Source organism: Ischnura elegans, chromosome 3 (assembly GCF_921293095.1).
Source record: "Ischnura elegans chromosome 3, ioIscEleg1.1, whole genome shotgun sequence".
Taxonomy (NCBI): domain Eukaryota; kingdom Metazoa; phylum Arthropoda; class Insecta; order Odonata; family Coenagrionidae; genus Ischnura; species Ischnura elegans.
This window is the reverse complement of record NC_060248.1, coordinates 93,515,931-93,528,658: the sequence shown is the minus strand read 5'-3', so window position 1 is coordinate 93,528,658 and position 12,728 is coordinate 93,515,931. Positions and strand designations below refer to the sequence as shown.

General features: G+C 37.2%; 1 protein-coding gene across 1 annotated transcript in view; it reads left to right on the top strand.

The window, feature by feature from the left end:
* Positions 1–354: 354 nt before the first annotated feature.
* Positions 355–12,728, top strand: part of LOC124156152 (UDP-glucosyltransferase 2-like) — a 28,077-nt gene continuing 15,703 nt past the window's right edge. Inside the window, exons 1-2 of the mRNA XM_046530508.1 lie at positions 355–584; positions 10,175–10,401. Of these exons, the coding sequence (XP_046386464.1) occupies positions 10,177–10,401 (225 nt within the window). The 5' untranslated portion in view covers positions 355–584; positions 10,175–10,176. The remainder of the gene's footprint in view (positions 585–10,174; positions 10,402–12,728) is intronic.

Here is a 12,728-nt window from a genome sequence, read left to right as displayed (position 1 = left end):
TTGAAAGCTAAGAGAATGTGTATAATTTTGAATTTACTCTCATAATTCCAAATAAATGAATGCACTATCTCAATCAACGGGACCCTATTGTGCATGAGCCAATTGCCAGTGAATGAGAGGCACTCGTTTCTCCCGATTCAAGAATGGAAATTCATTCATGTTTAGTTTTACTATGATTCGTAACTCGCTCGGTCTCATATGATTCCATACATGCATCTTGCTCAGATAATTAAAGTGGAGGGATGGAAGCGAGGAGGGGTGTGCGAAGGGGAAGGTATCGCTTCTGCGAGACAGCTCCAGATACGCATGCTGTGTGAAGAACTCTCAAGGTTGATTTTTCCTCCGTAAATATAGATAAAATACGCGACGGCGTGATGAAGCTTGACTACGATCGAGGGAAGAGCGGCTGTTGTTGTGTCAGCAGGCGTAGTGAGTGTGTAGCTGGCAGTTGAAGAACGATATTCAATACGATTAAGACGTTTCCGCATTGTGCGTTTGAAATGCTGTGAAAGTGCGGCTGAGAAGCGTTTCCCAAGCAGGATTGCATGCTAGTCTTCTTCAGGGATATATACTGGCACTGAAAGGTATATGTATTCCAGTATTTACCTTTACTGTGTGACTGAAACAGTTATACTATTCTCTATTTTCGTTTTTTAGCATTATTATAATTCTTAACTGATTGTATTCCTAAGAGAACAGGCTAATGCATGTGTCAAAAGTAAGCGTTCACTATGGCTGGCCGGCCTCGGTGGCGGTAGGGTGAAGTCCTCGACCTGCCAAACCAGAGGTCGCTGGTTCGAGTTCCGCCTGGGTAGATTTACCCTATCCAAGGCATAGATGTTCGTGTACTTTTAATTTTAAAATGTTGAGAAAACCCCGATGTAATGGCCAAGTGGAGCTTTTTTTCGGTGGCGTGGCAATTAATGAATGACTGTTCCCTTCCAACACCACATAGTAGAACCAAAGTAGAATATGAACTTCTTCGCGCCTAGATGTCATTTATGTATCAACGCAGGGTACACTTCATAAGAAAAATCTGTATCTAAAACCACCCTACTTAGCATTTAAATAAATGCTATCAAACTTTTTCCTTTTTTCGGTACTAACTGAACTATCTTCTAGTTTGTCTTCCAAAAACCACGTTTCAGATGAAGAGGTAATTAAATATATAAAACTATTTCCCCGTACATGCTAAACGCGGAGACGTAATAATTTAAGTCAAAACTGATAGGAAACACTATGTGTTTGTTCAATGAATAAAGAGACATAAATTTAAAAGTGTAATTTTGTACAGATTATTTGAATTTTCAATGCGAAACAAACTTAACTATTCTTTAATTGGATGGATGAGGCAGATACTTTGTGGAGATCCATTATGAGATATGAAGTGAAACACTTTGCACTTACCACATAAAAAATTTTATTACACTAGAGTCGACATGTTTCGCTGCACGGCAGCATTATCAAGACTAAACCAAGAAATTAACCATACCAATATATATACACAAATTGCACTCTCGCAACATTTGAGAAATGGGGGTGGAAGGTGGGGTGGAAACATGTCGACTCTAGTGTAATAAAATTTTTTATGTGGAAAGTGCAAAGTGTTTCACTTCATATCTCTTAGCTATTCTTGTTCCATGCATATGATTAATCTTATAGCTTTGATCTCCCTTTCATCTTCTTTGAAAACATTTCGCTACATGTTACCATGTATTTATGAACATTGCTTACACCTAAAGAGGGAATATCATTCCCGTTCGAAAAATTTTATATCGCTACGTCTAACTCGATAAGAACTTACGCTATGATTTTGAAATATTCAGCCTGGGAGGGGTCTGATGGCCCTCGGCTTTGCTCATGATCGTGCTCTCCTTACCCGGGGATTCGGGAATCCTCCCATGGACAATAATAGGAAATTGAAAGCTCGGATATGGATTTTGAGGCTAATCTGACTCTTGAAAACCAGGAACAAGTTAATGAAAAATATCAATTTCGTAAGAAAAAGTAATGTGAAGAGTGATAATTTCACAGCTTATAAATTTTAATGCTGTATTATGGCTACATTATTTATTTAGTGAATTTGCTCCTTGAAACTGCAGTAAAATCTAAAAAAAGAACTTTAAAATAACCTTCACTAATAACCCTTTCAAAAAAATCGTATTCTCTTTTATCTTCCGACACCTTTATTTTATTTATTATTTTAAATAATCTTTTTGCATTTATTATGCTGTAAATTAAGCAAAAAATGTATGCATAAAATTTTATGATTCCAAAATATAACTTTGGCTCAATAATTGAGTCTTTTATTAATGCGACTTTCATATAAGGTTCAAGATAGACGGGAGCTTTGTGGGGGACCCCTAATCTCGGGACCCTCGGCGATTGCCGACCTGCCCCTGCATTCAGGGCACATAAAGTAGACCCGGTGTTCAGCATTTCATATGGTCGCATAACATTTTACTGCAGGCTTGATTTTGTGGAAGTTTGCTATATCCATGATAAAAACACAAATGGTATTTTCCGCAACATTTAATTTCACACTCAACGACCGACCATGGTTTCAACACTTTGTGTCATTTTCAAAGTTTCATTTTTTTATCTTGAAAATGGCACAAAGTGTTGAAACCGTGGTCGGTCGTTGAGTCTTAAATTAAATAGTGTGGAAATTACCATTTGTGTTTTTATCATGGATATAGCAAACTTCCACAAAATCAAGTCTGAAACGATTTTCAACCTCTACGTCGCATTTCAATAGGCTGAAATCGGAATCTAAGAAAAAAGGCTGTGGCGGGGGAACCCCTATGCATGCAGTGTACACATTACAAAAATCGAGGACGAATATTTTCTGCACTTACGAGATATCATTCGCACTCCGGTGAAAAACTGCATGAGAGAATGTTTCAAAACATACGATAACACTTGATTTACTACCATTTCAGCTTCCCTTTCGTGTTTATCAATACCAGCAATAGATTGCCTCTTAGTGATAGCAAAATTCTATTCTTCTCGCAGCACATATCCAAAGCTAGCGCCCCCTCTAGTCAATCGAGTACTAGCAGCTAGGCACATTAGCGTGCATAGGCGGATCTAGGGGGAGGGGGGGTCACGGGGGCACGTGCCCCCACCCCAGACCCCTATAAAATGTGCAATATTTTTAATACGGTCCCATTATCATTGCGTTCGTTTGGTATTACGAGGTATCCCTGTGCCCCCCCAGAACAAAATCCTGGATACGACCTTGCTTGTTCCCCCCCAGAAATAAATCCTCGATCCGTCCCTGTTAGCGTGCCACTCAATTTCAATTTTCCATGAAGAATGAAGTGGTTGCTTCCGAGTGTAAATCTTAAAAATACCCTAAAAAGGAGTATTTTATCACAAGATCGAAAACTGACTTCGGTATAGGCGGCCTGATACCCCTCCTTCACTGAATTCTGTTTCCGCTGCATTTTCAAAATATATAAAATTTGATTTTTTCTTTATGCTTAACTCATTCTCGCCTATGCATATCCATGCCATCATTTCTCATTACAGCAGTTAGTCAAGCATCATATCATTACCAACATTGAAAATTCCAACGTTATATTCATACATGCCATTTTCCCATACGTAGAAATAGTATTTTGAAATCGATGTATGCGTTGAAGGTTGTAGAATCAATCATGGTGAGGCAATGACACATCATCAAAGGTGCGAGTTCTTCTGAAGTTTTTCTCAATTGAGATTATCATTTAATTGTTTATAGTCACGCAGCTCACAGTTATCTCACGACGATACATAACCAATTTTTCCGTTTCCAATGTCAGTTGATCGATGATTTAGAATTACTTCGCGATAAGCTATACTGGAATAAATCGATGAATCCAAGTAGATTTCTGTTGACTTCAGTGAAGAGAAAATACTTGATTAGATTTCCTATCTGATAAGAATTGAAAAAGTAAGTGGAAGCACTGACGCAAGGCAATCCATCATTACGATTTGAAATGTTTCATGCTCTTTCCGTAACACAGCTAAAAGTATCCTCCCTCAACTAGGGCTTGCCAAATCCCTCACTTTTTCGACAATTCAATCATCAGCCAGGTTGGGTTGACGGCGATCGCCGCGGGCTCCGAGCCTAGGGAAGCCCCACAACACTCGCGTCTACCGTAAAGCGTAAATGAAAGGTGTAATAAAAAAATTCGGATTACTTGAACCAATATTTTAATAAAATTCTACGTTTTCATTAGTTGCTTCATACTGTCTGCATACTCAGTGTAAAATATTTCATACAAAATAAATACAATAAATGTGTCAGAAGAAAAAAATCTGATGAAAAAAAAGATCTGATGCTGTTTTGAAAGGGTTTTCGAAAAGGTTATTTTAGAGTTTTTTTTTAGATTTCAGCGTATTTTTAAGGAGATGATTAAATTAATAATAGAACTATAATACATTATTAAATTTTATAAGATGTGAAATTCTTACTTTTCGTTATATTTCTCATTACGAAATTGCTATTTTTTATTAACTTTTATCTGGTATTTAAGAGCCAGGTTAACGTCAAAATCCATTTCTGAGCATACGATTCCTTAAAATTTTCCGGGGGATGACCGTCGAATCTCCCCGTAAAGTAGGGCCCCATCATGAGTCTCTACCACGGTCCCCAATCACCCCAGACCAACCTTGCCAATCATTATCATTCTTATGAAAAAAAAAACTACTCCTTGAATATCTGCAACCAGGTGCGTTGGAAGATTCAAATTCCACTAATAAAACCTCCAGTGAGGGGAGAGAGCAGGTGTTCCTGACCTGCCCGGTAGGATAGAATAGATAGGAAAACTGTTTTTTCGGTCGGTCGGTCTGTGAGTGAAGCTTGAAGTTTGTGGTTAGAGATCCCTCTGATACATGAGAAATTCCAAAGTGGTCGGATTATATCTTCAGGCGATTATATTATTTTCATTCGAACTTCCCTGTCGATTTCTGTAACAATAAAGTCTGTTCATTGTCTGTCAGTTGGCTGTTCGTTCCCTGTTCCCTGACCAAGAGAGAACAGGCAGGCGACTGTTCGTAGAATGTAAATTGGAACACCTTGTCTGTTCCTTGTCTGTGAGAAAAGGGTTACTTGTCTGTTCCCTCCCTGTTAAGAAAGCGGCATTCTCTGTTCCTTACCTGTTGGACCACAGACAATGAACAGGCAGGGGACTGTGCGCTGTCAGTTCATTGCCTGTTTTCTTAGGTTGTTTGTTCCCTGTTCCTTGACCAAGAGAGAACAGGCAGGCGACTGTTCGTAGAATGTAAATTGGAACGCCTTGTCTGTTCCTTGTCTGTGACAATGTGGGAAGATGGTTATTTGTCTGTTCTCTCCCTATGCGCATACTTTGTTCCTTAACTGTTCGCTGTTGCTTAAGTTGGACATAATAGACAAGAGATAATTTATGTTAAAATAGAATTAAAAGTTGAAATTCATTTGAATGATTGTAAGAAAAAATTTTATTGTGCTTTTCCACATATTCCATTAGTTATAAAAATCTTGAATAGTTGCAGAAAAGCAAGCTTTGTCATCATTAACAGAACAACCACTGCATCAACAAATATTTCACATGCCTTCATCAAAGAAATATGTACTTCCTTTCATTAATACAACTCGGATTCTGCCCTATGTCAATATAATACGTGTGATTTTAAAAGAGAAACACGCCTTTAAAGAATATTTATGAACACGATGATTTCACTTCTCACAAACAAACCTACAAGAAAGACAGTCCTCTGACAATGTTTGTTGGTTCTTATTGGCGACGTAACGCACATACGCATAATACAAATACAATACAAATCTCAGTACTTGCTCAAAAACTTAAGAGAAACAATAAATTATTAAATAAACACACTCAAGAACAAATATCACTTCACGACTTTCACTATCACTGAATGGATGCACGAATTACTTAATTCGTCACTGCGGGCATTTAGCACAGGTTAAATAATAATCAAATAAATAACTGTTTTCTCCGCAACCAACAACTTCACCACAACACAGCCTTCACCACCACGCTATCTTTCCGTCCTTGTTGAGAACCTGTCATGGAGAATACATTATTATGTAGTGTAATGTACATGTATTATACAGTGTAATGTATTAATCATGGAACCTGTTCACTAGCTGTTCACTGTTTTCTGTTCGTACCATGTACCGTGAAACGGACTATGAACCGGCCCTTGCCTGTTGACTGTCCGTTCACTGTTGTCTGTTCGTTCCCAGTCCGCTGAAACCACAGAGTACATACTCTTTGGCTGAAACATACGGCCCCTGCCTGTAATTGGCGAAGTAAAGTATTTAACGTGCGTAAGCCGAGCAGATAGCTAATATAATTTGCGTGCTCACTTCAATAACCGTCATCCGTGGTTGATGGTAATCGTGATAATGAATTCAACCGTATATAATTACTGTTTAAGTAGATGATATTTTCTTTGGATTCAATCAAACTTCCTTGTACTCAATTAAATTTGGATTAATTCAAATTGTTGTCCAAATTCCGAAACTTAAAACAATTGTTCGTACGTTGTTCATAATCTGTTCTCAAAATCTCCAAAAGGTTCCAAACTAACAGCGAACAGGCATCATTTTTACGTAAATCGATAGGGTGTTTAGTGTTTGTTCACTGTTGTCTGTTCATTCCCTGTTCGGTGAAACATACTACCAACCGGCCCCTGCCTGTTAAAAGCTTGTTCACTATTGTTCCCGAAATGCTTGTTGCCTGCCTGTTAAGGAACAAGCTGCAAACAGAGTACAAACTGTTGGTAGGCTGTTCGTAAGTTGTTCCTACTTGTGAGTGACCCGAGATTGTTCGTTGGCTGTTTATACTCTGTTCACTAATCTCCAACAGGCTATCAACAGACTTCAAACGGACAGCGAACAGGCATTGTTGTTTCAGAAATCAACAGGGTTTCAGTTTTTTAGAGAAATTGTTTTTAAATCGCAATTTTTCCTGATAATTTATTTACGTACCAAGTTTATGTTGCTATGCTGAGAAGCTTAAAAGTAAACATTTAAAACATGAGTTAGAACATCTTTTCAAAACATCGCGTACAGATTCAATTCACAATATAATTCAATTTTTTATTCGTTTTTTCATAATTTGTTGTTCTATAAATATAATTGTGTACTATACTAATGGCGGGATTGAGGCGTATCATATTCATAGCGCTGCGGAAATATGGCCTGCATTTAGTATTTCCACCGAAATGCTATTATAGCTCTTGCACTTATGCAATAGTGGGCAACAAACTATGCTCGACAAGGGTATCTTATTTCATCATGAATTAATGATCATGCGAATGAACATTCATCTTGTAAAACGGCCTTTGGAGATTAGGGACCATACATAAATTACGTGAGGCGTTTAAGTGGGAGGCATGGGCGTAGCCAGGAATATCGTTCGGGGGGTCTAACCAGGGGGGAAAACTTTGGAAACAAAGGGTACTAAGTAGAGGGTTTTAAACTGATTTTAACACTTTTCATAATCGAAAAAACTTCATTTTTCAAAGAAATATTTTGTAAATTCATTATTTTTCAGTTTTTTATTTTCTTTTATGAAGGAAAATAATTGTGTTTTTATATTTCGGGGGGAGGGGAAGTCCGGACACCCCCTCGCTACACCACTGGGGGGCAGGAGGGGGTCAAGCTGATTCTCACCAAATCTCACGTGGAGGAGAGGGGGAGGGGTCGTGGCAAGTATTACGTTTTTTTTTCGAAAGAAACAGTGCAAAATTGCGAATAAAAACTGGGTTGGGTTAAGCACGTAATTAGTAATTTTAAATACTAGTATTAACTAATCTTATAAGAACATAATAAAACAAATTGTTTTTTATAAATACATCCAACGTAATGAAGCATAGATTAACGTATTTTCACTGAAAATACGAATTTTGAACAATCTCACGTGGGATTGAAGAGTAGGGGGTGGGGATCGAGCCAAACCTCAGGATATCTCAGCCAGACTCCTATCCTACTTTATCATGCCTAGAATATTCTTGTGTTGCACAGTGGGGACCAGGGAGTTCGGACCTCCCCTACCCCCCTTGAAATATTAAAACATATTTACTTTACTCCATAAAAGAAAAAAATCATTAATTTTTAAATTTGGGGGGGATCCAGGAGTCTGAACCCCCCTGAAAAATAAAAACACATTTACTTTGCTTCATAAAAGAAAAATCATTGATTTTTAAATTTGTGGGGGGGGGGGTCCAGGAGTCCGAACCCCCTCCTGAAATATAAAAACGTATTTACTTTGCTTCATAAAGGAAAAAAATGAAAAATCATCAATTTTTATATTTCGTTGGGGGGGGTCCGGACCCCCTTCGACCCTCTCCCCCCGAAATCCGAAATATAAAAACACATTCACTTTGCCTCATAAAAGGAAAAATTGAAAAAATAATCAATTTTTATATTTCGGGGGGGTGCAGTGGGTCTGGACCCCCCAGACCCACCCACTCGCTATTCCACTGATTGAGGCTCTGTAATACACAAAATAAAACGATCATGATGATAAACTGTGTTGAAATTCTAGCCTAATTTTAAACCATCTAGGGGGGGACATGCCTCCTTGCCCCCCCATATATCCTCCTATGTTGGCTGGGATCATTAGCCTGAATTTTCCCAATGGATCCAATTTGAATATGAATGTCTAGAAAATATCTTCTCAAAGATATCTTGTAGATATCGGAAAAGCAGACTTTCAGATATCTACAAAATATCTAGAAGATATTACAAGATATTTTTTAGACATTAGCTGAAGACATTCTAGATATTTTCTAGACATCTAGAAGATATTTTGCACTATGTGGGTTACTCCTTGAATAAGCGAAAAGAGTTATTTGGGGATAAACTATTGAATTCATTCTGTGATGTCGAGCTTAATCATTGTGAAATCTTTGTGAAATGACTAATGGGGGACGGCTTTCACGCCTCAGCAAACTGATTCAACTTCCGTAGGAGAGGGTCGCGGTTGCAGTGTCCCCGACATGGCGTGTCGGTAAAAATTACGGCTAATGTTTTCTTAGGCGGCGTCCATTAATTAAGTGAGATTTTTATACCCTCCCTTCCTCCTTGATGAAATATCATAAGATTTGGCTGCACCCCTCCCCCCTCATCTCATGTGAGATTATTCAAAATGCTTATTTTCAGTGTCAATGCGTCAATATATTGTATGTTTCATTGCATTGGATTCGTTATTGATTGTTTAATTATTTAAGACTAATAAGTCTAGTATTTAAGATTACTAAGATCGTAATTTTACACTGTTTCTTTCAGGAAAAAAATCACGTGATATTTGTCAGGACCTCCCCTCACTCCAAAGTGAGATTCCCCCCTCCCCCCCCCACACAAAACGCCTCACGTAATTAATGCCCCATTATGATGCGGGGCGCGAAATAAATTTTGAAAAAATGACTCATGCAAGCCGGCATTGTAATGTTTAACACGCTTCAGCGTCGCCCGGCACGGCGGGAAGATACCAATAAAAGACAAGCCTCACCCGGCAGATATTCTCTGTTTTAATTGTCGATATCTCCAGATAAAATAGTATCACCACTCGTCTAAAGTGAAATAGAAGGTGCTGCTGATGAGAAAAAAAACATTGCTGTAGGCCACAATTCCATGAACTGTCACCTGATTTGATAGCTGTGCAGATCTTCGTAAGCTGCAATTGAAAAATAGATAACTTTTCATATTACATCATGTTTTACGGAATTTCAGCTCTTTCAGGAATATCATAGCTCCTACTCATAACGCTTTGAATATGCACTATCAAGGAAAATCAGCATAGGCAACCCACACATCACAATGCTCACATAGGCAGGTTGGCTATCAACTCACCTTTGTATTGCACCGTATTTTGGACATATCACTTCGTATTGTGATGGTTATCAATGTGTATTGCATAAAATAATCAAATAAATTATTTCATTTCTCAAATCATATAAACCACTTCATAATTCACAATCATTTCTTTCATATTTCATTTCGTAGCATGATTATTTTCAATTTTTAATTAATAAATATCAAAATATATTTTCCACTGCCATTTTCAATTTTGGCACCACTGGAGCTATAAATTTTAAGCCTCCTTCGAGTTTATAAACGACTTTTCTAAGTACATATAAATATTATCAATATTAAATAAATAAATATTTTTTTCAGAAATGGAACCAAAAATGTTGCTGCACACATTTGTTGCCTTCTCATTACTCTTCGGCACTGTAAATGCTGCAAGGATATTGGCACTAGTCCCAACTGCTTCTAGAAGTCACAATATTTGGAACAGTGCTCTGATGTTGGGGCTGGCTAAAAAGGGCCATCAGATTACAGCCCTCAGCCCTGACCCTGCCAAGGAATCAAATCCTAATTTAAAACACATAGTTCTTGAGGTAAGAAACTAGTTTTATAAAAGGAATCAACTCCTCTGCAAGATTTTTGGAAATTAAGAGTTAATCAAGTCCTACACTCAGTCATTCAGATACTTTAGAATGAGAAAGGGGAAGATAAGTTATGCAAAAAAAACATCCTCATTCAGCCATTTTCTCAAATATTTTAAATAAAAAAATTCAAAAGTTGCAGCTCACTTTCCATGAATTATTGAAGTCAGTCGGGTTAGGGATCATTGACTTGTTCAGAGGTATCCACTCATTAAGAGAAAGAATCACTCAACACCTATCCATGCAAGGCTAATGAGAAGTCAGGGGAGGATTGAGGTCACTGCTTTGTGGGGACCAGTTCATTACTTTCTGCAGCTCCTTGGTGGAGTGCAATAAATCAATGGCCTCACCCTCATATTTTTCCTCCAGGCTCAAGAGGAATACAGTATTTTTTATTTCCTAAGCGGTCCTTGATATTCACACCTTTTTTCATTACATAAAATGCATTCTTTATCAATATTTATAGGTTGATACTAGAACCCCTGGGCCATAGGCCATACCTAGAACCCTGGCACATCTCATTTTGACCAACAGCAATTATTCTGTAGACTTTTTAAATTTTCATTCTTCTTGGATATAGCTTGACTATCTACCCTAATGCATAATACCGGGTGCTTCAAAATGAATTGTGGGGTTTTAGCACTTTATAATATTTATATCACTTTATAATATCAATTACTCCGGGATAATGTGTCTGATAAGTGGCTTTTAGATTCCCATCTATAATTTTTTTTATACTGTTTGTTAAACTGACGAAATAAGAGCTTTCATTGGAGAGCCACCTTAAAGTTTACCATCTTTTCAATTTTTCCAGCAATTAGGTGGGGCTGATGTCCCCTATCCATGGGTGCATACAGCGGGGGGCTGGTGTGGGCAGCTGCCATCCGCCCCCTAGAAGCGAAAATAAATTTAGTTCAAAACGAAAGTTTTGAACAAATTTTCGTTTGAAGAAAAATGATATTAGTGTCGGCATCAAAATGATGTGCCACTGTACTTTGCAAATTTATATTTTGACTTCATTGCATGCCAAAATAATGATTTATACGTCATTTTAAAGGAAATTTTATTGTCAATTCGTTTTTTTATGAGAAATTTAAAAATCAAGACACGCGGGTGCAATAAATGACACCGCGCACCATAAAATTATCCGTTTCGTCAACATCATGAACTTTGCAACTCAACCTAGGGAAAACTACTACGTCTACAACATTCATCTTCCACAATAAGTTGCAAACATTTATGTAGATTAATAAAATAGCTTTTGCATATTTTTAGAATGCATCTTATATTTAAAATAACGAAAATGTTTAAACATTATCTAGTCCTACAGTTTACCCCAAAAGGAAAAATAAAATTGATAGAAGCACTTCTTAATTTATTTGCAATTTTTCTTTGATCCATAATCCATAAAAATATTTATAATTGAGAATGTTAAGAACTTATATTGATGTCATGTTGCCAAACGGGACTGTGCCGGGCCAGTGCCGGTTACTAGGAAGCAAAGTTTCGCACGCAAGACGTGGCAACACAGCATTCGTTCGCTCCAGCGTATTTTTTTAATGCCAATATAATCTATACTACATAAAAATAATGTATTTTCGGATCATAGAAACATTGCAAATAAGTTAAGAAGTGACATATTAATCATTATTGTGGCATGCACTGAAGTTTAGATATAGATTTGCAAAGTACAGCAGCACATGATTTTGACGCCAACAGTGGTTTAAGACATGGAAGTAAAATAAACATTATTTATTTTTCAAGGAAATAATTATAAAAACTAATAAATTGCTATAATAATTTTCTTAAAATTCTGGTTTCAATAACATTTTTTGTGCTAAAATGTTACAACTTGAACGACAACGGCTTGCCCCCCCCCCCACTAGTTTAGATCCTGGGTATGCCTTTGCCAGTTATTGAGGAGTAGCAGAGAAAAAATGCCCACTCAGCAAGAATACATGACGTCATTCACTTAGTATGCAAAAGCATTAAGGACCACATAAATACCATGAACCAGACAATGTATTAAAAAATGAAAAACAAATCATTAAATTTATTCTTCAAACTCTTTCACAATTGGCGAAAAGCAAATTGGCACACATCCCCATTATATGAAATATTGTATTTTAACCCCGAGTACTACGTAATGATTTAAAAGCAGAAGATCAGTAGCTTTTTAGAATGTCTTTCAAGGTTTTTCATTTCATTTTATTCAGGTGGTACAACTCAAATATCATATAAACTGCCTCTGTTATGTAAGATATGCTTTTGGACTATTT